At 48.6% G+C, this 24,099-nt stretch overlaps 1 protein-coding gene across 3 annotated transcripts; it reads left to right on the forward strand.

Annotated features, from left to right (window-relative positions):
- The first annotated feature begins 69 nt into the window (after positions 1-69).
- On the forward strand, positions 70-24,099 carry BCL6 (BCL6, transcription repressor). 3 transcript variants are annotated; one of them, XM_027538429.1, is made up of 10 exons: positions 70-174; positions 10,467-10,505; positions 11,326-11,496; positions 13,082-13,303; positions 14,871-15,842; positions 16,384-16,568; positions 17,855-18,022; positions 19,070-19,200; positions 19,319-19,456; positions 22,881-24,099. In XM_027538429.1, exons 3-10 carry the CDS (start codon positions 11,336-11,338, stop codon positions 23,022-23,024), a joined length of 2,121 nt encoding a protein of 706 aa, XP_027394230.1. In that variant the 5' UTR covers positions 70-174; positions 10,467-10,505; positions 11,326-11,335; the 3' UTR covers positions 23,025-24,099. The 3 variants fall into 3 exon arrangements, with proteins under 3 accessions (XP_027394230.1, XP_027394237.1, XP_027394233.1); XM_027538436.1 differs by lacking the exon at positions 70-174 and adding an exon at positions 3,773-7,928; XM_027538432.1 differs by lacking the exon at positions 70-174 and adding an exon at positions 7,946-9,354.

Below are 24,099 nucleotides of genomic sequence, written 5' to 3' on the forward strand. Positions count from 1 at the left end.
TTTATGGCCCGGAGGAGGCATAAGTCGTGAAGAGCTGACACCGAGTCCTCCCCTGCTACGTAGCAGTGGTAAAGTCCCCAGCTCAAATTCCGAGAATTGAGCTCTGTTGATTCTTAGAACTGGGGTTCTTAGAAGTGGTGATGCAAGAAGTTTCTAGGAAAGGCCGGACACCAGGTGATTATTGCTGTTGCTGCCGCCGCTGCTGCTGCCGCCGCCGCTGTTGCCGCTGGTGCCGCTGCCGCCGCCGCTGCTCATGATCATTATTTTACCTTTTAATTCTTTTTTTCTGCTCTTGCCAAATGCTTTGGCTCCAAGTTTCCTATGTGTATCTATTGATGTAAATGTATATATTTATTTATTGTAGCTGTCAGGTGTTAAAATAAATGCCGAAGATTAGTCCCACGTCTCTCCCACTCTAGGATGTAGATTTTTATATTTTTATTATTTTATTCTTGTTGTCTTTGAGTGAATTGGCCGGTTTGGGGAGGCTTTTGCCACCCTCCCTTGTGTTGTTTTGGTTTTTGAAGAGGAGGTGGAGGAGAGGAAGGAGGGGAATTAGGGGGCGGCCGGAGCAGAAAGGACGAGACAGTGCTTGGGGGGTGATTCGGGCAAGTCTGGGGGCTGTCTGGCCCCAGACGGCGGAGAGGACGCGCGCTCGCGCTCTCGCTCTTTCTGCTGCTGCTTGCGTACGGCTTGTGATCTCGCTGGATTCGTGCGGCTGTGTTTTTTTTTTTTTTTCCCTCTTTTCTCGCTTGCAAACTGCCTTCCTTGCTCCCTCGCTCCAGCCTCGCCTTTCTTCCTTCCCTCTCCCTTCCCTCGCCTCTCCTTCCTTCCCTTCTCCCGTCCTTCTTGGTCACTCCGGGAGGCGAGGAGGGAGGCTGCCCTTTCGCTCGCCCCGCTGGCTCCCTTCCACCGGCCTCGGTCCTCTAGATTCCCCACCTCCGAGCCGAGATTTTGGAGGAGAAATGCAAGCGAACTCCTCGTGGTTATTTATTTATTTTTTTCCCTTCATAAACCCAGATGAAGTGTTCCTTTCTGAGCCGCGATCTTCCTAACGAGATCCGAGCGTTTTGGTGTCCCCTTCCCCTGCGTTTTGGGGGAGGTTTAGCTTGCCTGGGGGCGGGGATGTTGAATAGTTTGGAAATCATTCTTTCTTGGTTGCAGTCTAGGGAGTCGGGAACCCCCGCGCGCTCTCTCTCCCGGTCCTGGGGAGAGAGGCTTGTGGCGGGATGGGGATTTGGGGGTGGGGGTGGGAAAGGGGTGCGCGTTTGCACCTGCGGTGCTGTTCAGAGTGCGGGGACTCCGGGAACCTTCTCAGGACGGCCCAGCCAAGCGGGAAGGTGGCGGGATTTCTGGCGGTCGCGGTGTTTGTATTTTGGGCGCTGCGTGACTCGGTGTTAGCTCCCAATGGCTGTTTCCCCGCTTTCCTAAATTTTTATTTTTCCCATGGTGCAAGCTTTGTGAAAACAAACAAAACAAAAACTGCGGGTCGGAGAGTAGCGGCGTCAGGCTTCAGATTCCCGAGGTCCTTGCACAGGGCGAGGGAAAACACAAACAGCCCCAGCCCGCGTTCCTACGTGCAAGACCCGGGAGGAGAGAAGGGCACTTTGTGGCCCTGGCTGGGGGACTTGGCGCGGGAGGAGGGGGCGCGGGCGCAAACGGGAGATCTTTGTGAGTGATTTTGCAGAAATGGATTGCGAGGTTGGTTGGATTTGCAACCTGTAGCTCTCATCGAGGGAGTAGGAATGGGGGAAGGCGGCGGCGGCGGCGGCCGGGGGCGGGAGCCGGTAGGGAGTCGGAGCCTCGGAAATCGGCTGCGCTGGGGAGCCGCGGGAGCGAGGGGGCCACTCCGCTGCCGGATGTAGTGACCGTGGTAAATGTCTTGAGAACTGTAGATTGCGTTGCCGTTATGATGCCGTGTTATTGGAACTCTGGCCAAAAATGGAACTCGTGTTGCAATAATTGAGTTTTTAAAGCTATCCCATGGAAAACAAGTACACAATCCTACAAATTAAAAAAAAAAAAAAAGCTTGAAAAAGATCCTGTTTATGTTGTGCCCCTTCTCGAAATGTTTGTCTTGGTGGTGGGGGTCCTGACAGCTGAGCCGAAGGAATGGCCCCAGACTGGGCGCTCCAAATCGAGAACTGTTACTGGGTCCCTGACCTCTTCTGTGAGCTCGCCATCCCCTCCAGGAAACTGATTTAATCCTTTCGGATTTTTTTGTTCCATCAGTTTATAGTTTCCAGGAGGAATATCTTGTAATGCGTCCCCTCCACCCCCACCTTAAAGTAAAGTGAGTGTCAGTAGATGCTTTTTTTTTTTTTTTTGTCAAAAAGGAAAAAGAAAATGGGGCAGGAGAGAAGGAACCAGGGAAAGGGCTGTTTAGAAATACAGTTTGTGGCTCAGAGCGATGCCACTGGCTTCCTCTACAGAGACTGCCAGTTTCCCTTTTTCTTTGCAAGGTGTGTGTGGTTTTGATAAATAACTTAAGAAAAAAATTAAGAGGGGGGCCGGCAAGATCCGTCAGGAGACAGGTATCTATTTTGCTCGCTATTTACTACCAAGAGCCTTTGGCACTTGAACAGAACCTCGTAAATCTGCAGCCCAAGTTGAAGTTCATCTGGCCCTAGTCCACACGCTATTCCTGGAGGTAGCAAACATGAGCTCAAAGGAACGAGGTGAAATCACATTCTCACTTTAAAATATATGCTTTTTTTTTTTTTTTTTAAGGAGAAAAGATAATGTGTCTCTGGGGGAGGAGGAAATGGAAAGGGAGTACCAGGAGATGGGCATTCCCTGCCTTAAATGACTGTAGTTGAGTTTTCAGGCCAAAATAGAAGCCTGCGGATGGGAAATAGTCCCCCCTCTCTCCATTTATAAATAGAAGTTTCCAATATCCTACTTGGAAGACTTTCCAATACTGCAGGCCCAAGCATTGACTGATTTTAAGGGTCTGTTGATAGTGACGATAAGGCTATCTATTTGTAAAAACAGAGCAACTTGAAGGAGAAAGCAGATAGAAGTGGGAATTCTCCAACTGGTTATTTCCTCTATGCTCAGTTTCTAAGGGTTCTACCCCTTGCTTTCATGAAAACAAATGTTCCATTTTTATTCTGGGTTTGGGACAGGAATGGGACAGTAAACTCTTCAGCTATCGTTAGCTGAGCCTTAAAGAGTTCCAGTTATTGGTTGAGTAAATGGTAGCCATAACTAGATGTCAAAATTCTTCCTTCCCTCTCTCCTTTGCTGGGTAGCCACACTCACAACCCACTTTGTTGTGAAAAATTCAGATTCACAGGAGGTGGTGCGGCAGCGCCACCCCTCGGTGGATGAAACTTATCTATTTGCAAAAGTCAAATATTTGAAAAATATTGTGAAATGACCTTATGAGGATTTTTTTTTTTTCTTTAGGAAGGAGAGATAAAGCTAGCTTTTTAAAAACTTGATTTCTCAAAAGGAGGGAGAAAAACGGTTTTCGAGCTAGGATGGTGTCAAAATAGGCGAAGTAGTTCGAGTGTGTGTGTGTGTGTGATGGGGGGAGGGTTGCCTGGTTGGCTTTAAGTAGGCGAGTTTTACAGGCGGAAGTAGCGCGCCGCCCCCCACTCCCGCCGCCTTGGACTTGACTTCTCTGGGCACCCGAATTCTGCTGCCTGTCTGATATTGAGATAAGAAGGAATGTTTTGGTGTAAAAAAAAAAAAAAATACTGACTGGAAGTCCTGTAGTTTTTGCTGGCGGTGGAGATGGTGTCTGTGGGGGGTTGGTTGGGGAGGGAGGGTTGTGGATTGCCAGGGGCAGTGGCAGGCTGATCTGTAGCCGGTCTGGAGACCTCTGGGAGTTAAAGTAGTGTGGCGCGTGCCAGTTTCCTGCACTGCGCAACAAGTGGGAAAGCTGCCGCAGTGATCGGAGCGAGAGTGCTGGGTTGTGGGAAAGCTGGCCGGTTTCTCCTCGCCCCACTAGAAGCCAGAACGGCTCCTCCCTACCCTGCCCGCGTCCCACTCCGAGACCACAGCCCCACCAAAAGACCAACTCGTCCCCACTCCCCCATCCGCGATTTAGCCAAGCGCTGTAAGACTGGGTGGGACCCTTCTTCTGCCCTTGGCCTCCAGGGTCTCTTTTCTCCGTGGGAATCAGTTTGTACCCGACTTTTTTGGTGGTCGACAGGGTTTGGCAGGAACCTCTGCCAATACTGCCGAGTGCCATCCTGCTTTTTGAAGACAAGTGCATTCTTTCTTTCTGTTCCCAATACATTTAGGGCTGGAAAAATCTACGTATAATACACGCACGCAGCTTCAGATATTGCGTTGTGGTTGCTAGAGGTGTGAGCATGGGGAAAAACGAATTACCTTCTGTAAATTAAAATGTTTTCCTGCTTTGCCCTATGGAGGCAATCCCCTCCCCCTAATACACCACAACAGCAGAAAGGTGGGGGGCAGTCGAGGGTGGAAGGCTGTGGTCGCGCGGCGGTTTTCGTACGGACCGAGTCCGCCACCTAGTGGTAGGTCTTGGCGGAGTTCCCCACTTTGGGCATTAGACAGACCGCGTCACCTTCGGGTCCCCAAGTATCTCAACCAGGTGCTAGGACTGATGCAGGGCACCTTCCAATGAGGATGACACCCAACCTCCAACGTTTTGGTAAGGCGGAGGAAAATTACAAGGCCTGCGGATGCTTACCCATTCATGTCGCTCAGCGACGGGCAGATATCTGCATCTGCTTAGAGAACCAAAAAGCACCCCCTTTTGAAAACACTGCCTCCCAGTTGCTGTGGCCTTTCCCGGGGCAAAGTCTACAGTGGAGGGATACCACAAGGGCTCTAGGACATACAGCTCTTTACAGTGAGGAAACTGGCTTGATGTGAGGGTTAATGGGGAGTTAGTGACCTAACCGGAACCAGATTTTAAGCTTCTGAATTCCAGGTCAGTGACTTAAAGTCAAAGGCGAGTTTGTCTCCGCCCCTTCGAGGTAGCTGAGAAAAAGCGGCTGAAGGCAGAGGGAGCCATAATTTTAACCTCTTAGGTAACCATAATGGGAAAGAGTTCTTTCCCCATATTTCTCCGAGCAACTTGTTTACAAAGTATGGCCCAAGATTTTCCGTAACAGACTTTGAAAAGCCCACTGAAGCGCTGAGGGGTGGGAGCATCAGATCTTGGGGAGGGGGGTGTGCGTGTGTCAGGGCGTGATTAAAGCCCCGTCCCTAAACTTGCAGAGATTGCACCTCACTGTGTCGGAGGCTCACATTTGGATCCTGAAATAGCTCGGACCACCCCACCCCCCACTTACAAACTTTGCTTAGTGGATTGGTGAGAAATCAGTTGTGTGCGTGGGTCCTATGGACAGGCAGAGTGTAATCCACAATAGCTTCTCAGTAAAGTTTTCTCGCTTGGAGTTCAAAACTTAAGATGGCAAACGCGCGTCCGCGTGCTGGCGGCCCCTAGCGACCACTGGCGCGCACACCCGCGAGAGAAGCCGTTGATTCCACCGCCCTGGTCAGCAGGAATCAAGTTCTGCCTCTCCCACTTCGGGAGCTGTTGCAGGCCGCGTTGGAGAAACGCGCCTCTGTTCGGGTTGGAAACGAATCTGGGGACGTGTTTGAAGAGCGGTCAAGTTTGACTCATCGTTTTCCAAGGACATTTAGTGCCTTCCATCTTCATTAACGTGAATAAAGACCTTGGCTGACTTCTGTCCAGATCGGATTTTTAAAGGCATTGTTTGCTTGGGGAGATCATGCTTCTGCCCTCCCCCGTCAGCCTTTTTGCAAAGGCCGAGCCCGCTCCAGGCAGGATGGCCAAAATATCTTTGCTCGTGTCTGTTGGCATTGACTGCCGGCCCTTTCTGGAAGGCAGTCGCGAGCTGGGCGCCCGGGGAATGTCCCTTCTGCAGCTCCTCTTCAGATCTTGATGATAAAACACATCCCTCTATTTTATTGCATTTCCTAGAAGCTTGCAGGCTTGCAAGAGCGCTGTTGGCAGGAAGTGTGATAGAAATGAAAGTCAGGACATCATGTCCCTGAACACCTCCTCGGTCACCCAAAGCGACTGCAGAGGCCACCACGTTATCAAATTCACTTTCATCTACGGTGTTCAAACCCTCCCGCCCCCCAGACAAAAGCGTGAGGGGGTGTTTCTCCCCCAGAACAAAAACAACTCGGCGGTTTGACCCTACCCCCACCCCCGTCCCAACCGCCAGACCCCCGAGACTAGACCCAGGCGGCTCCTTAGCTGAGACGCTGCGGAGAAAGGGAACGCTGCGGCCAGAGCCCTGATGCGGGTTCCACTGCGGCGGCTCCGGCCTTATTAAAATGCCTCGTCCCTGCCTCTCAAGAGTGCTTTGCACTTCCAGATTCTCCTCTGGATTTCTCAACGAGTTATTGGAGTTATTAGATTACCAATAATCCAAAACCCGACCGGGATAGAGAAAGGGGGAGGGGGAAAGGCTTTCTCCAAATCCGGAGACTCGATCTAAACTAGGTCAATAGAAGGAGGGGCGGGGCGACAAGGAGGAGTCGGTTTTAAGCCTTGATGGAGGGCTCTCTCTAGTGTCAGGCAGCGGTAAAACAGGATTAGGTTTGAGCTCCCGGAACCACGGGGACTCCTAATTTCCAATAAATGCATTTAATTTTAGCTTCCCTTCCTAGATTCTCATCCCATCCCGTGTTAAATTGCAGCCTTCGCTTTCACCTTTATTCTACCCGGCGAAGGGATGAGAAAGTGGGATTTTATGAGGCCAAAGAGGCCCCGTCTTTACTGACCCCGCCCCCGCTGCTGAGGTGCTGCGCGGCGCAGTGTGACGCTACCCTCCAGTTTTAGGACTGCGCTGCGGCCTAAGAGGCTGCATATTTCGCCTCCCTAGCACCGGGTCCCGCAGGTGCCTCTTGGAGTCCGATGCTGAGACCGATTAGGAGATGGCGCCCGGGGGTTCTAACTCCGAGGAAGGCCTGGGGAGGGCAAGGCAACCTTGGCGCGCCCATGAACGCGCTAGAGTTTGAGCCCAAGGCTTGTGCCAATCCTGACCTTTTTAATCTATGGTTTCAGAGAAATCGGATTCGGAAATTTCGAAATCTAGCCAGGTTCGGCCTGGCAGCTTCTATTCTGGGCGGAAATCGAGCTGAGCTGGGTTCTCCTTCTTGCCAACGTAGGCGGAAGGGGCTTTCGGTTTAGTTTTCCTTCAGCTCGGGTGGGGCGCGCTGGATGGAGACCCTCAGCTCTAGGACTCCATCTTTTTGACTTGGGGGGGCCTCGACCGCCCACTCCCTTTCAAACGAGGGGACGGGGTCGGAGGGGCAAGCAAAGAGAAAGAAAAAGACGCACCAGGCAAATAAACGCCGTAATGGGGCAACTTGAAGTCAAGCCTGGGATAGAACGTGAAATCCTGGCTTTCAGACCCGGCTGTGCTACTAACTTGCCTGACTTTCCCTGTTTAAAAAATTGTTGTGGGGGAAGGGTTGGACTAGGTGAACTCTAATAGACTCCTAGACCTGGCGCGGACGAGGGATTTAGGGGAAAGTGCGCCGTATTCCCCGCGAGCCTCCCCGGGCGGCCCCCCCTCGCCGGGTGAATCCCCGGCGGCCCGAGCGGCGCAGGCAGCGATCCTGGCTGCCGTCGGGGCCGGCAGCTTCCTGGAAAGTTACTTCTCGTTGGAGCCGGCGATAGGCAGAGAGTGTTCTGTGAAATCCGCTGAGTTGAGATCGACTGTGTTCCGGGAATGAGAGGGCTGTGCCATTCCCCTCACTGCCCCCTGCCTTGACGGCGTAACAGGAAAAAAAAAAAAGGCACACATAATGTTAGCTACCGAGGTGCACGAAAAGTTTTACTTGAATGTAACCAAATTCACGGCTATCGCCGGGGCTCCGCCGCGCCCGTGGGGGGCTTCGAGGTGGACGCGCCGCGGTGCAGGCAACACGCCCGGGGGTGGGCGGTCCCTAGCAGACAGGTACGGTGTGATGGGGGTGGGCCAATCTGCGGATCTGCGCCGGCTTGCCCGGCTGCAGGGCTCGAGTTTGTGCCCTTGTGTGTGAGCAAGAGAAGAGGGCCACCTCTGGAGGTGGGAGGAAAAGGATGGGATCTTTTCATACAGGCTGGCTTAGCCCTTCCCATCCCTTGTCTCTCTTTGCCTTTCTGTTGTCTTCTTTACCTTTGCCCCCCCCCCCCCCTTTTTTTTTTTTAAAAAGGGGAATTCCCTCGTTTTTCATCAAGCCCTTTAAAGGATCTATCTGCCTTCTCAAGGTGCCTCGTTTACACAGGGAAAGCGCCAAAGGAGAGAAAGTGTATGGGGGTGGAAAAGACCAGTCTAACTTTCACTTGGTGGTTACTGCAGCTGGTGCTGGGATGGAGTCGGGAAAGCTCTGGGCTCTTGCAGATGTCAGTTTCTTCTTGACACCTCTGCTGTCTTGGTTGCTTCTGTGGAAGGAGTCTTGTGCTGACATTGGTGGGATGGCTGAAGCTAGTAGGCAGGGTTTCTTCCGGGCTTTGCTTGGAATTAGTTCTGAGATCCTGGATAAGACTTATCTCATGGAGCCTCACTCTCCTCCCAGTTAATGGTGGCTATTATAAGGATCAGACACAAAAATGGATGATAAACAGCTGAGTGGTCTGTGAAAAGCAAACCAAATTCTAGTGGTGCTCCCACACCTGCAGCATATAGAGGGTGGCATCATTGCCCACACCCACCATGACTAACATACTCACTAGTTTGGGGGGTTCCTAAGATAAAGCTAGCTTGGAAAGGAGTGGACTTAATAAGGGCAGGGGCCTTAGTGTATGTGCATTATTTGGTCAAGCCAGGCCGAGAGGTTTACAGTGGAAGGTGCCCAGCCAACAGCCTGACAGACAGTGGACCCAGGGGGATTGTTTGTTTGTTTCATTCCGCATCAGGAGTGAGTCATTGCCACTTGTCAAGGTGAAATGGCAAATCTGCACTTCCTGTGGTTCCTAGAGTCTGTGTGACTGGAAATCCACAAGCGAGAGGGTGGTTGAAGCTGGTTAAAGGACAGCCTTAAGTATTCCAGAGTTGTTGAGGGATCTCTTCCGTAGGGGAGGAGGAGAAGGTTTATAAATAAACCTCACATGTGTCTGCAGTATTCCTTTTCCAAGGACACAATCATTGAACTTTGGTTAGGACCCATTCCGTGTATCTTTTTTTGCCAATCCAAGTTCGGATGGGGAGAGGAGGAAATAGGTTCTTTTGTCTTTTTCTATCCTCTCCCTTCCCCCATTTCCTTCTCGCCTCCACTCACTCACATGCACACATTAACCTTGAAGCCTATGAGATTGAGTGACTGGCACTTGGGACCACAGAGAAATGTCAGAGTGTTTGGTTACAGACTCAAGGAAACCTCTCATTTTAGAGTGCTCATTTGGTAAGACTCAGCAGCCTGGAATGGGGGCAAAGTGTCTGTGTGGGGGAAGGAACTTAAAAATGAGATTCACCCACATCAGGGTGCTGTCTTGCCTGTTCTACAGCACGTAGGCTGATTTGGAAAGGGGACAAGAATTTGAGCCAGAAGACCTAGGGCTGGGTCACTCACCATTTATGTGGCCCAATATGACCTCCTTGGCCTCGGGCCCCTTTACCCGGAAAATAGCTCTGAAAAGCTACATGTTAAAAAAGACGAGTTGGGGTAGGGTTCAGATATTGTTTTGTTTCTGCAGCCCACATGTGATCATAAATGAGTCTTTCACCTAGACTTTAAATGATTTTGTTTTAGAGAAATCAATTTGGAGAGGGTCCGTGTTTCTTGAGTGCTCCCTGGCCAGTTCTCAGCTAAACCACACAGTTAAATCTCTCACCAGCAGGGGGAAGCACAAACTTGGAAGTTTGTGGCACTATATCTGATCTTAGACCCAGGAGAGATGGGATTGGAAACTTTGAAAATGAACAAAAGAGTAGATAAACCATCTCAGGTTGGATTCTGCACATTCCTTATTTAGTCTTAAGTGCTTCAGACAGTCAGGAAATACTGCCTGGTAACTCAATTTTGTCCTCTGTGAACTAAGGATAAAGATATTGACCTTGTTGGTCTTGTGGAATCATTCTAAGTTTGGAAGATAGTATTTTAGCAGGTTTTGATAAGCATCCAGTTTTTAGGCCCCTGAAGGATCATTTCATTAATATTGAAAGAAGCACTTTTCTTATTTTTTTTTCTTTCCCATAAACTCTATTACATTTGGATGGCATACATTTTTTACTTTGAAAAAGGAATTAAATGTGTATATGTGTATGTAATTAACGTATGAAATTGTATTCTGAGTACTCAAGGTAAAAACATTATTATCGTGTAGCTTCGGGTGCCTGTTGTTTCTGTAAGAGCCGAGCTGGATAAAGTGTTTGCTCACTTGTGGTAAAACCGCACCAGCTGGCAGGCTGCAGCTATCAGAGTAAAACTAAATATGTGTGTCCTAAAATAAGACTATAGTGGACAATCTTACATTCATTAAATCAATTTCTGCTTGGTTTTTCTCTTCCCTGCAGGTTTTAAGCAAAATTTTGGACTGTGAATCAAGGCACTGGGTAAGTAAATTGAATTATACGCTTTACAGTTTTGTGGACAAATTGTTTCTTTTGAATTTGCCAGTGCATGTGTCTCTGTGAACGGTGCCACCTTTCTTTAGATGAGAGAAAGGACAGCTGATTGCCTCTCCTTCACACCCCCCCACCCCACCCCTACTCTTTTGCCCCTGCATTTGACTGTCTTAACACTCATGTGACCAGGGCTTCCCTTACTTGTTGCTTGGTTCACAGTAATTTTGCTGCCTACTATGCACCAGCAGTTCTGACAGTTGCATTCTGACAATTCTGAAGCTTAGCAGGGAGAGACAGATGGTGGCTAGGATGATGAGATGAGATACTGATGAGAATAGCTATGATTTTTGAGAATCTAGTGTGGACCAGGCACATATCTCTAAGTTTTACCACCGCAGAGGAATTAGTACTCCCCATTTGGGGAAACTGAAGCCCTGACATCGTAAAACAACCTGTTCCAAGTTATACAGCCTGCAAAAGGTATGGCCCACGTGCTAACCTTCAAAGCATGCTTTCTCTCCCCTGTCACTCACTCACTGCCTCTCAATGCTGGTGGCGTGTTTGGTATGTGGAAAAAACGTTCAACAAATACTCATTCCCTTCCTCTTTCCCCTATAGGGTTTTCTATTAACAAGTCAGGTAAAGATGATTATCTCCTAGTACAGACATGAAGAGAAATGCCCAGAGGTGGCCGATGAATTGTTCAAAAGCAAACACAAGGGAGCAGGCTGAGCCACCTGCTCTCACACTCCTGGTGAGAAGGAAACAGGTTCTGGAGGACTAACAGGATTTTGACCTTTTCTTTCAGGTGAAGAAAAATGGCCTCGCCGGCTGACAGCTGTATCCAGTTCACCCGCCATGCCAGTGACGTTCTTCTCAACCTTAATCGACTCCGGAGCCGTGACATCTTGACTGATGTTGTCATAGTGGTGAGCCGGGAGCAGTTTAGAGCCCATAAGACAGTCCTCATGGCCTGCAGGTAAGGGGTCTGGAAGTAGAAGGCAGATGATGGATATAAGGGGAGCGAAGGTGCTGGCTGCCAGGGTGGAGGGTGGAGGCCTCTTGCAGTGTTTGGGGCCACATCTCATTGTCTCTAGGTCCCCAGCACATGGCCTGGCAGAGTGGGTTCCCAGGCAGCAAATGAATAAATACACTTTTAGAAAAGAAAGCGTTTCCATTCTGTGGGAATAGAGGGAGAAGAAATCAGATCCTGTCTCCAGAAGAGATGTGTTCAGGGCAAACGGAATGACTTTAGTGAACCAGTGGGGAAAAAATGAAAAGTGAAAGCGAGTTTTTAAATATTTCTAGCAAGTTAAGTTGAGATCTTTTGCTCTTTTTTTCTGATTGTATTTATTTATACTATGATTATATTTCTGTGGGTGTTTCAGAGAATATCTAAGCTGGTGAAAGTGAGCTGGCTAATTCTTTATATTTGTCAAGTATTTCAAATGTTCAGAGCAGTTTTACATTCCATCATCTCCCTGGATTTTCAAAGTGGCCTGTATTATGGATGGCATGATTAGCTCTATTTTATAGATGATAAGATGAAAACGTTTATAGGTGAGCTGACGTAGAGTCAGGAATCTGGATTGCAAGTAGAGGACATACAGAACATCTACAACAAGCACCTTTAAAAAAAATAGTGGAAAGGTTTATAGAGAGTTAAGATAATAGATGACACTAGCCAAATGCTTACTGTGTTCAGGCATCAGTTTGTCCCCTTTACATTTTCATTCTTGCCACAACTGTGTAAGGGAGACATTGTCATTCCTGCTTTGCAGATAAGGAAACCAAGGCGCAGAGAAGTGAAGTCCCTTACCCAAGGTTTCATAGCTACTTAATAAAGTCTAGTAAGTCTAGCTCATTTCTGGCAGCATGCTCAGGAAGAGTAGAATCCAGATGACAGTCCAGAATTCTGGCCTCTCCCTGCATGCTCTTTCCTGAATCTGACATCATGGTACCAGGAGGTATAGCTTGACACTGACTTAGCTCTCCTGGGAGTATTGACCTTGTGATGGGCTTTTAGAAAACAATCTATGGACTTTTAGAAAATCAGTAAACTACAGATATAGGTATCATTTTATTTGTTTGTCATCAATACCCAATTTGCTTCTAAAAAGTACAATAAGATTTTTAGAATGAGGATAATGTGGTGGAGCAAGAAAGGAAATGCTTATCCCAAAGATGTAAACTAAAAATAGTTACTGCAAATGAGTGCTAAATTTAACTCTGGTAATCTGTGCAGTGAAGACCAAAAGGAATACAGGTTCTGTGACTTTGAGAAAATTACTTGACCTCTTTGATCTTAGTTCCCCCATTTGAAAAGGGAGAGAAGGATAGAATCTATCTTATAAGGTTGTGAGAAACACAGGAGAGTAGATGTAAAGTGCTTAATGACTCTCTGACATTGAGTAAACTCTCCATAAATGGCAACTATTGTTAATTGGCATGGAAGGTCCAGAGCTTGGTCCAGGGAAAAGGGGCTTAGGGCCCCTGCTAACTGTAATTGATGACCGTTTCTGTAATTGATGTCTGCTATAGTGAGACATTCCTTTGTTTTACAGTGGCCTGTTCTACAGCATCTTCACAGACCAGTTGAAATGCAACCTCAGTGTGATCAATCTGGATCCTGAGATCAACCCGGAGGGGTTCTTCATCCTCCTGGACTTCATGTACACATCTCGGCTCAATCTGCGGGAGGGCAACATCATGGCCGTGATGGCCACAGCTATGTACCTTCAGATGGAGCATGTTGTGGACACTTGCCGGAAGTTCATCAAGGCCAGGTGAGCTGCCACCTGGATGGAGGCCTTGGAGATGGAAGGGACCACAAAAGATCAGTGACCCTTGATAATGCATGCACGTAGAAAAAAATAATCCTCTGTGATACGCCACAGCCTACTTTCCATTGCTTTTGCACACTCCTGCTATTCAGATATGCCACGTGTATCCCCACTTCTTGCTTCCTTCCATTCACTTGATTGACCCTTTCCTCCCACCCATCCTGTTGACCACGCCCGGATGCCGACTTCTTCATTGTGCAGTTATCACTTTGCTCTTTCCGCAGCTGTTCAGTTGTTTCCCAAAGCCCTTTGTATTCCTGTTAGACTTTGCTTCTCTTTCACTATTTGCATGTGTGTTTTAGTTCTCCTTTAGGCTTCCATTGTAACTATTTACATACTTAGTTCCCCCACCAGACTGTGGGCTGCTGTACTCATCTCTTATGTCACTCTGCTCCTAAACGAGAGAATGTTTACTGAGTTACATTGGGTTCACTGGGTCTAACCCCCTACCTGGGATCTGGTGAGATAGGACGGTCATTGAAAGATGAGAAACCTGAGAGCCAAAAAAGTGAAGAGCTTTGCTAAGTAGAACACTTAGGCCTTGACTTCTGTAGAATCATTTGATTCAGCTTCTCTAGGGTGATCGCAGCCCTTCTCCAACAGAAAGGTTTCCAGCCTCTGTTTGAACATCTCCAGGAGCAAGGAACTCATTGTTCCCAGAACCACGCAGTTCTACCTTGGACAGTTTGAAAGTTGAAATCTGGCTCCTTTCACCTTCATTCCTTGGTTCTAGCTCTGTTAACTGCAATCACATGGAGCTGGCCCACTTTTCGCCCACGTAATGTCCCTTCAAGTACAGGCAGCTTGAGTTCTTTGTCTCCTGTGGGTGATAATGGTGGCAAGATCATTTATAAGTGCTTTCCCTGGGTCCAGCCTTGTGCTGGGAGCATTCAGTAACTAGCTCCAGGTCACAGAGCTGATGAGTGGCACCACAGGGACTAGAAACCAGGTCCTGTTGCTGCAGAGCCAGGGCTTCCCACCCTGGCACCTGCTGCCTCTTCTCCAAAAGGAAACTTCCCTATGACTCCAGGCAGTGAGTTCCTTCTTCACAAACACCAGTTTGACAGTGACCTTCCAAACATGTGACACCAGCATCAAATAAACACTTCCCTCCCTGAAGCTCAGGTTTCACATGTATAAAATGGAAACAATAATGCCTTCTCAACCTTCCTTGCAGGATTCTGTAGGGATGAAATGAGATAAGGGCTCCAAAAGCTTTCCGTTTTATAATAGCAGAATAATTAGAGATTCACATGTATATGAACATATGGGACTTACACAAAATCACACCTGAACAGGCACTGATGGTGTGGCTAACTCACTTAGCTTCTCTGGGCTAGATTGCTAGACTTTTAGCAGAACTGCCTTGTAACTGCAAGTGTTTCCCTAGTCCAGGGCCACGTTGCCTGTGTCTAGCTGACCCCCGCGCCTGTGTGGGTTTCATAGGCCAGTGTCACTTGGAAGGTTCTGATTAGGAGGCCGGGGTCTTCTCTCTGTTTCCCTCCTGCAGTGAAGCAGAGATGGTTCCTGCCATCAAGCCTCCCCGTGAAGACTTCCTCAACAGCCGCATGCTGATGCCCCAGGACATCATGGCCTATCGGGGCCGGGAGGTGGTGGAGAACAGCCTGCCACTGAGGAACGCCCCCGGATGTGAGAGCAGAGCTTTTGCCCCCAGCTTGTACAATGGCCTGTCCACACCGCCAGCCTCATACCCTGTGTACGGCCACCTTCCGGTTAGCAGCTTCCTTTTCTCTGATGAGGAGCTCCGGGATGCCCGGATGCCTATAGCCAACCCCTTCCCCAAGGATCGGGCCCTCCCCTGCGACAGTGCCAGGCCAGTGCCCAGTGAGTACAGTCGGCCGGCCATGGAGATCTCCCCCAGCGTGTGCCACAGCACCATCTACTCGCCCAAGGAGGCGGCTCCTGAGGAGGCGCGGAGTGACATGCACTACAGTGTGGCCGAGGGCCCCAAGCCTGCTGCGCCCTCAGCCCGGAGCGCCCCATACTTCCCCTGTGATAAGGCCGGCAAGGAGGAAGAGCGGCCCTCCTCGGAAGATGAGATTGCCCTGCATTTCGAGCCCCCCAATGCACCCCTGAACAGGAAGGGTCTGGTTAGCCCACAAAGTCCCCAGAAGTCTGACTGCCAGCCCAACTCCCCTACGGAGTCCTGTAGCAGCAAGAACGCCTGCATCCTCCAGACCTCTGGGTCCCCGCCGGCCAAGAGCCCCACTGACCCCAAAGCCTGCAACTGGAAGAAGTACAAGTTCATCGTGCTCAACAGTCTCAACCAGAACGCCAAACCGGAGGGGCCTGAGCAGGCAGAGCTGGGCCGCCTTTCCCCCCGAGCCTATGCTGCCCCGCCAGCCTGCCAGCCACCCATGGAGCCTGATAGCCTTGACCTCCAGTCCCCAACTAAGCTCAGCACCAGTGCGGAGGACTCCACCATCCCACAGGCCAGTCGGCTCAACAACATTGTCAACAGGTGATCAGAGGCAGTCGGGACTTGGGGCCAGGGCTTATCTGAGCAGGATTCTGGACTCACTTCTGATGGATGCAGAGGCTGTGTTCTCTTGCCTGAAATGCTGAGTGTACTGGAGGTGTGGGCTAAAGCCTATTGACTAAATTAGCCTAAGTAAGGAAGGTCCTTAAGCTTCAGTGTATTTTCATAGAGAGAGAATTTCCCCTCTGTGGTAGATGAGCATTCCAAGAATCCCAAGCTCCTGAGGTCTTGGTTTCGGTATGGCATGGGGCATCCTCCTGCTGTCTTGGACGGAGGATGGCCGTGGACTGCAGCACCAAAGGGAGGGAGCTGAACCTGGGAGTGAGGTTTGGGCTCCATGTGACCCCATCAGTGATCTCAGTATGTCCGCTGTTTGAAGGGAGGCTTGGGGATAAGTAACTTTGTGGTTCCTCATCTCAAGTGGCCCCTGGGCTGCCCTGAGCACAGGGAAGAGGGATGCATGGAGGCCAAGAGGAGGCTCTGCCCTGCTCTATCTGCTGAGGCCCTTTCCTCCTGCCCACAGGTCCCTGACTGGCTCCCCCAGAAGCAGCAGCGAGAGCCACTCGCCGCTCTACCTGCACCCCCCCAAGTGCACATCCTGCGGCTCGCAGTCCCCGCAGCACGCAGAGATGTGCCTGCATGCTGCTGGCCCCACGTTCCCCGAGGAGCTGGGAGAGACCCAGTCTGAGTACTCAGATTCCAGCTGCGGTGAGTCCCTTCCCTGCCCTGGCCTCTGCTCCAGAGGTTTGTGTGTCTATTCAGTGATTGGAAGGAGCCCCTCATTGGAAGTCCATTGGCATTTAAATCACCAGCCCAGATTCCCACTCTTGGAGACCTTATGTAGGGAATGAGACTGACCAAAGCAAGGGGTGAAGAATCTGAGTTATTCTTGGGGAATAGAGAAGGATCACACAGCTCTCTCAGCTTCCTTCCAGCAAAACTAGCGATGGGGCTGGCTACCACTAGCTTCCAGAGCCTTCTCAGGCCCTCTGGACCCAAACTGATTGTATGCATGTTAGTTCACCTTGCTAGACTGTACATTCTAGAAGGAGAAGCATCTGCCTTATTCATGCTTGTGTTTTCCGCAGGGCCTAATGAGTCTAGCATGGAGTAGGCACTCAGTTAATATTAGCTGAATTTGATTCACTGAACAGATTGTTAATTGACATTTTTGGATAGTTTGTGATTGGCACCCCCAGTTTTCCCCTCTTCCCCCAGCTCTGGCTCCAGTAGGGTAGCCCAGTAATACTTCTTTTAGGGGTAAGTCACCATGATATGTCATTTCCATATTGTTAAGACAAAAGAAAAAGATGAGTTCCTTACACTGAGAGGCTTGGCACAGGGCCATGGGCCAATAGTTGGGAGAGCAGGGAGGGACTGTCCCATCCTGGCTCCCTGGCTGTTCGCTCTATACTCCAGTTCTTTTTCTCTGGGCCTCTGTTTCTACTTCCACCATCATCTTTTGTCTCCCTGTCTCAGAAGTGCTTGGGAGACATGAAGTCTAGATGGGTGCAAGGGTGACCACAGTCATTGTTAATTCCTCCTTCGATGAACTCAAAGTATTTTTGACTCTGATTCGTATCTTACATTCCTGTGATGCTTGATGTTATACAACATGCTCCTGTGAGGTAGGCAGGACAGGGGTTTATTATCCTGATTTTGAAGATAGAGACACAGACAGAGGCAGTCTTACCCGAGGGCTTCTATGCATGAATGTAAGCTGGTACAGGCCATGTGGGTACCTTGGGTGTGAGTTTCCCTTTTCTACCTTAATATTTGAATCTGTCTCCTTTCTTGGTTCCATGACTGAGACCCTAAACACTAAGAAAGAGGGAATTCTCACAGGGCCTTTGCTCTGGGCTCCCATGAACAATGGGCAGATGGGGCACTGGGGGCTCAGTTTGGCCCTGGGGGTGGCTCCAGAGGACAAGCCATGGAGGCCCACCTCACTTTCTTGACGTGCTGACCCTGGTGTTCCCCTCACCCTCCAACAGAGAATGGGGCCTTCTTCTGCAATGAGTGTGACTGCCGCTTTTCTGAGGAGGCTTCCCTCAAGAGGCACACGCTGCAGACCCACAGTGACAAACCCTACAAGTGTGACCGCTGCCAGGCCTCCTTCCGCTACAAGGGCAACCTCGCCAGCCACAAGACTGTCCACACGGGTATGGCTCTGTAACCCATCCCCAAGCTCGCCAGGTTCCCCGGGGCAGAACGGGGCAAGGATTCTAGGGAAAGCAGCGTGGGGCTTTGGGGCCTGGTGAGGTGAGGTAGGGAGCAGGGATTTTCCTGGCCTGAGTGTAGGCCTGGCCTGTCACGTCTTGGCTTAGTGACCCAGCTACTCTGTGTTCCCTTTGTCTTTCCTTTGAGATGCTCTGTGTTGCTTCTCCACCTTCACTGGGGTCAAAAGTGTTCATCTTACTGTACAGGGGATGAACCTTGGCTGAGAGAGGCAGAGACAGGTTGGTTTTTATAAACCAGAAAAACGCTAAAGCCTCTTCGGTCTCTCCCAGGGCTGGTTCCTTATCAGCTCACACCGGGTAGCATCTCATAACCTGATTGTTGTCCAAAGTTGCCTCTCTCCTGGAATTTTAAATGGGCCCATTATCCCAGAAACTTTCCATGAAGGAAGACGTGGCCCTTCTATTGGTTTCCTCTGTCTGAGCATCTACTCCAACTCAGGCCCCACCTCTCTTGCAAATAGAATGCAGCTGTAGTTGCCGCTAGCAGAAAGGAAAAGCATGTTTTTTCTCAGAGACAGAAATTAGAGCAGCCTGAGTGTTACCTCTCTGAGGAATGGGTTGACTGAATCAGCCTTACCCTAGCAGAGCCTTCCTGAGTCATCTCAACTCACCCCTCGGGTGCCAGAGAGGGAAACTGAGGCCCAGAAAAGGCGAGTAACATGTCCACATCCTGAAGTTAGATCATCCTGATGACAAAGCTGGTTCCTGGGACCTTAGTCCCTCCCTGACCCATGCCTGACATTGTCTCTCCTCCTCCACATCACCACCTGCTTCTTGACCCTGGTCATGGGTGAGGTGTGCTGATGTGTGTGTGAGAGAGGGGTGGCAGGCCCCTGACACCTCTCTCTGACCCCTTCCAAGGGAAGGAAAGCCGAAGTGGCATAAGGGTTAATTGCTTTGCAAACCAGGGCTCAGGGACTGTGGAAACTTTCTTTAATTATGGCTTTCCTGTTCTTCTCTCTGCAACAGGTGAGAAACCCTATCGTTGTAACATTTGCGGGGCCCAGTTCAACCGACCGGCCAACCTGAAAACCCACACCCGAATTCACTCTGGAGAGAAGCCCTACAAATGCGAAACGTGCGGAGCCAGATTTGTCCAGGTGAGCAGGGGGCGTGGGCCACGGACCCCCAGCCAGTGTGCTGATAAGAGGCTCCAGGGGGTCTGAGCCCACCTCAACCGAGCCTCTCAGTTTGTTTGCTCTTCGCTCTTCCGTGCAGGTGGCCCACCTCCGTGCCCATGTGCTCATCCACACTGGCGAGAAGCCCTATCCCTGTGAAATCTGTGGCACCCGATTCCGGCACCTTCAGACTCTGAAGAGCCACCTGCGAATCCACACAGGAGAGAAACCTTACCATGTGCGTGAACCCCTTGTGGCCACTGGCTGGCCTGGGAGGGGCGGGGAGGTGGGGTTGGGGCCACAGGGCTGTTCGCGTCAATCTCAGGCATGCAGTGGGAGGACCACTGAACTCGCATGGTCCTAAGACCAGATTTCACTCTGATTTTCAAAGACAGCTAGCTTGAGGTTGGCCTGAGTCTTAGTTTGTTGTTGTTGTGCTGTTGCTGAGTCATGTCCAGCTCTTTGTGACCCCATAGACTGAGGCGTGCCAGGCTTCCTTGTTCTTCACTATATCCCAGAGTTAGCTCAACTCATGTTCATTGAGTCAGTGATGCTATCTAACCATATCGTCCTCTGACGCCCCCTTCTCCTTTTGCTTTCAGTCTTTCCCAGCATCAGGGTCTTTTGCAGTGAGTAAGCTCTTCACACCAATCGGCCAAAGTATCAGAACTTCAGCTTCAGCATCAGTCTTAGTTTGCTCATCTTTAAAGTGAGGGTATTGGGCTAGGTAATCCAGGCCTTAAGAAAGAAGTCTGGACTGTGGTTACATAGACATCAGAGTCATTCATTCCTTCTACAAACACTTACTGAGTGCCTCCAGCTGTCCCTAAACTGGGCTAGATGTCTACTTCAGACGAGCTAAAGTGTTTGAAAAGGACCAGTCACAGACTAGGAGGGGAACCAAAGAAATGTGGTGATACAAGGGAGAAAAAAACTAGAGAAAAGACAGTTGCAAATGACCAGAAGTAAGAGGCCATGATCAGGCCACTGGAATCACAGTGTTCTAGAGTGGAGTCTTGACTAACTATGGCTTATGGGTTAATTTTTGAAATCCCACAAGCTAATAATGGTTTTTATACTTTTACATAGCTAAAAATAACAATAATATGTTATGACATGCAAGTTATATAAAATTTAAATTTCAACGTCCATAAATAAGGTTTTGTTGGCACACAGCCAGGCTCACTTGTTGACGTATGTCTCCGGCTGCGTTCACGCTACAATGCAGAGCTGAGTAGTTATGTCAGAGAATGTCAGGCCCACCAAGTGTGAAATATTTACTGTCTGGCTCTTTACAGAAACAGCTTGCTGATCTCTGCTGTAAAGTGGAAAGATACTGGCCAGGGAGCTGAGATATCTGCATTCTTATTTGGACTTTGGCAATGACCCTTTTTAAGGCTGTGGGCAAACCCTAACCCTCTCACTGGGCCATAGTCTTCTTTGTCTATGAAATGGTGAGAATGAGGTAGATGAGCAGGTTTCCAACTGTGCTCTTTCAATCACTGAGGTTCTGAAACCCTGCAGGGCAGGACTGGAATGATATAGCAGCCTTTTTCCCTTTCCAGTTTCCATTTAATTTGAAGAAAAGAGTCCCATGTCCTACAAGTGTAGAAACTACTGTTATAGATGAGGCTGGCTTTGCTGAATTTATGACATCTCTGTAGGTAGTGATGGACACAAGGACAAATAAAGGAATGGTTAACCCATATCAAAATGTTAACCTGAGAAGGTGGTTATTTACATTTACTTGTTTATCGCTCCTTGAGTGAATATCTTCTCACCTGATTTTGTTCTTGGGCGAATTAATTATCTTCTCAGTACCTTAATTTCCTCATCTGAGCCTGATAATAGTGCTTACTTCACACAGTTATGTTAAATTAATGGATTCCCGGAAGTGTTCAGAACAGTGCTTGCCGCATAGTAAGAGTCCAGAACGTATTTGCTGTTATAATTATTTGCTGGACATGTAGATACACAGGATATCAGAGTTGAGCGACCTTCAGAGTGTAGACTCGGTCCCTTGCAGAAAGGAAAGCCGAGGCTCGGAGAGACATGCCATGCTCAGGGCACATGGGAGTGGGTAGCACAGGTATGAGGGGCCCTTGTCTCCCAAGACTGGGGCTCTTTAGACTCACTGCACACCTGCTTTATTATTTTCTAAGTTTATTTCCATTTTTACTTTAAGACATATTCTCTATATGAATATATTTTATTACAGTTTTATTAGAGAATAGTTTTAGATTGGTAGAAAAGTTGCAAAGATAGCACTGAGATACCATATGTACACAATTTCCCCTGTTATTAAGTCTTATAACTAGGGTACATTAACCACAACTAATGAATCCATACTGGGTATGTTATTATTAACTAGAATCCATACTTTACTTTCTTAGTTTCTACTTGGGCTCCCCAGGTGGTGCTAGTGGTAGAGAATCCTCCTGCCGATGCAGGAAAGGCAAGTTCAATCCCTGGGTCGGGAAGATCCCCTGGAGGAGGGCATGGCAACCCACTCCAGTATTCTTGGCTGGAGAATCCCATGGACAGAGGAGCCTGGTGGACTATAGTCCACGGGGGTCACAAAGAGTCAGACACGACAGAAACAACTTAGCAGCAGCATCGGTTTTTGCCTAAAACATTTTTCTGTCTCAGGATTACATCAGGGTCCCACATTACATTTAGTCATCCACTTTATTTTTAAAGAACTTTTCCACTAAAATGATTATCACCCATTTTTGGAATCAAAACAAGAAACAGCTTTACTTGCTAATGCCTAGTTAGCTGATCTGAGATCTATGTGTCCATATGTGCTCAGTCACTTCAGTTGTGTCCCACTCCTTGTGACCCTGTGAACTGTAGCCTGCTAGGCTTCTCTGTCCTTGGGATTTTCCAGACAAGAAAACTGGAGTGGGTTGCCATGCCCACCTCCAGGGGATCTTCCTGACCCAGGGTTGAACCCAAGTCTCTTCCATTGGCAGGTGGATTCTTTACCACTAGTGCCACCTGGGAAGGCCTCTAAGATGCGTACACTAAGTTAAAGGAATATAACTGCCTTTTAAAAGCATATCTGAGATTTCCGGAATTTCCATTTGCAAAATTCAGACTGTTCTAATCCATTTGTCCAAATATATTCAGAGGTATTGCATAATTGCCTAAGAGGTATATTCACAGGTACTGGGAAGATTACAAAGTTTAGTGAGAAGTAGTCACCAGTGTCAAAGCATTCTGCATCTGAGAAGGATGTTAATTTTGGGGATGCCAAGGCTTTTTGGCATTAAGTGGCAAGGCTGGAAATCTTACAGAGGTTAAAGGAAAGGAATTATTTTCACCTTAGAAAGATTCAGGAAAACTTTAAAAATTAGAAGAGTTTGCATCTGAACTGCATTTTTGGTTTAGACTTGAATTTGTTGAGTTAGAGCAGGGAAATGAATCTCAAGCAGGGGAAGAACATGACCAAGACTTTGGAAAGCAGGGAAGAGACATTTGCACAAAGTGTACTTGTCCCTTAGCAGAAGCCAGCATTCCTGTGGGCTCTCACCTGCCCACAGGAGGGAAGGGAAGAACTGCCCCATCCCTGGAAGGGAGAATCTCCTTCTCAAGGTCCTTGAGTAATGACACGTTTCCTGAGTGGATGACTTAACAGTTTGCCTCTGGTTCTCCCCCAGTGTGAGAAGTGTAACCTGCATTTCCGTCACAAAAGTCAGCTCCGTCTTCACTTGCGCCAGAAGCACGGCGCCATCACCAACACCAAGGTGCAATATCGCGTGTCCGCCACTGACCTGCCCCCGGAGCTCCCCAAAGCCTGCTGAAGCATGGAGTGTTGATGCTTTCCATTCGAGCCCCTTTTCGGAATCTACCCAAAGGATACTGTAACACTTTACAATGTTCATCCCATGATGTAGTGCCTCTTTCATCCACTAGCGCAAATCCTAGCTGGCGGGGGCGGGGTGGGGGGAGGGGCGGGGGACGGGGCGCCAGGGCAGCTCCCCTTCCCCCACTGCCGTAAAACTTTAAGAAAATAATATTGCTTCTTCTCCTATGTGTACGGCGAACCATGTCAGCAAAAAGCAAAATCATTTTATATATCAAAGCGGGGGAAGTACGCAAAAGTTCTGACTTGACTTAGTCTGCAAAATGAGGAATGTATATGTTTTGTGGGATCAGATGTTTCTTTTGTATGTAAATGTGCATTCTTTTAAAAGAAGAGACTTCGGTATGTTATCAAAGAGAGGGCTTTAATTTTTTTAACCAAAGGTGAAGGAATATATGGCAGAGTTGTAAATATATAAATATATATATATAAAATAAATATATATAAACCTAAAAAAGATATATTAAAAATATAAAACTGCGTTAAAGGCTCGATTTTGTATCTGCAGGCAGACACGGATCTGAGAATCTTTATTGAGAAAGAGCACTTAAGAGACTATTTTAAGTATTGCATCTGTATAAGTAAGAAAATATTTTGTCTAAAATGCCTCAGTGTATTTGTATTTTTTTGCAAGTGAAGGTTTACAATTTACAAAGTGTGTATTAAAACAAACAAACAAAAAGAACAAAAAAAAGCTGCGGAAGGAGAAAACGTGTAGTTTTGTTCTAGTTTTCGGTTTGTATATACCCGTACAACGTGTCCTACGGTGCCTTTTTTCATGGAAGTTTTCAACAGGGGACGACTGCGCCATCCCTTTTGGACGTGTAGGCAGACACAGGGACTTGGAGTTGTCACTAACTAAGCTCTCTTTGGGAATGTTTGTCTCATCACATTCTGCGTCATGCTTGTGTTATAACTACTCCGGAGACAGGGTTTGGCTGTGTCTAAACTGCATTACCGCGTTGTAAAATATAGCTGTACAAATACAAGAATAAAATGAAAAGTCAAATCGG

The sequence above is a fragment of the Bos indicus x Bos taurus genome, chromosome 1, assembly GCF_003369695.1.
Source record: "Bos indicus x Bos taurus breed Angus x Brahman F1 hybrid chromosome 1, Bos_hybrid_MaternalHap_v2.0, whole genome shotgun sequence".
Lineage (NCBI taxonomy): Eukaryota > Metazoa > Chordata > Mammalia > Artiodactyla > Bovidae > Bos > Bos indicus x Bos taurus.

Bases quoted from the DNA above. Each gene is read 5' to 3' on its own strand.
- BCL6 (XM_027538429.1), top strand. From the start codon at position 11,336: ATGGCCTCGCCGGCTGACAGCTGTATCCAGTTCACCCGCCATGCCAGT. The intron at 19,201-19,318 runs GTGAGCAGGGGG...TCTTCCGTGCAG, and splicing joins GCGGAGCCAGATTTGTCCAG to GTGGCCCACCTCCGTGCCCA. The intron at 19,457-22,880 runs GTGCGTGAACCC...GTTCTCCCCCAG, and splicing joins CAGGAGAGAAACCTTACCAT to TGTGAGAAGTGTAACCTGCA.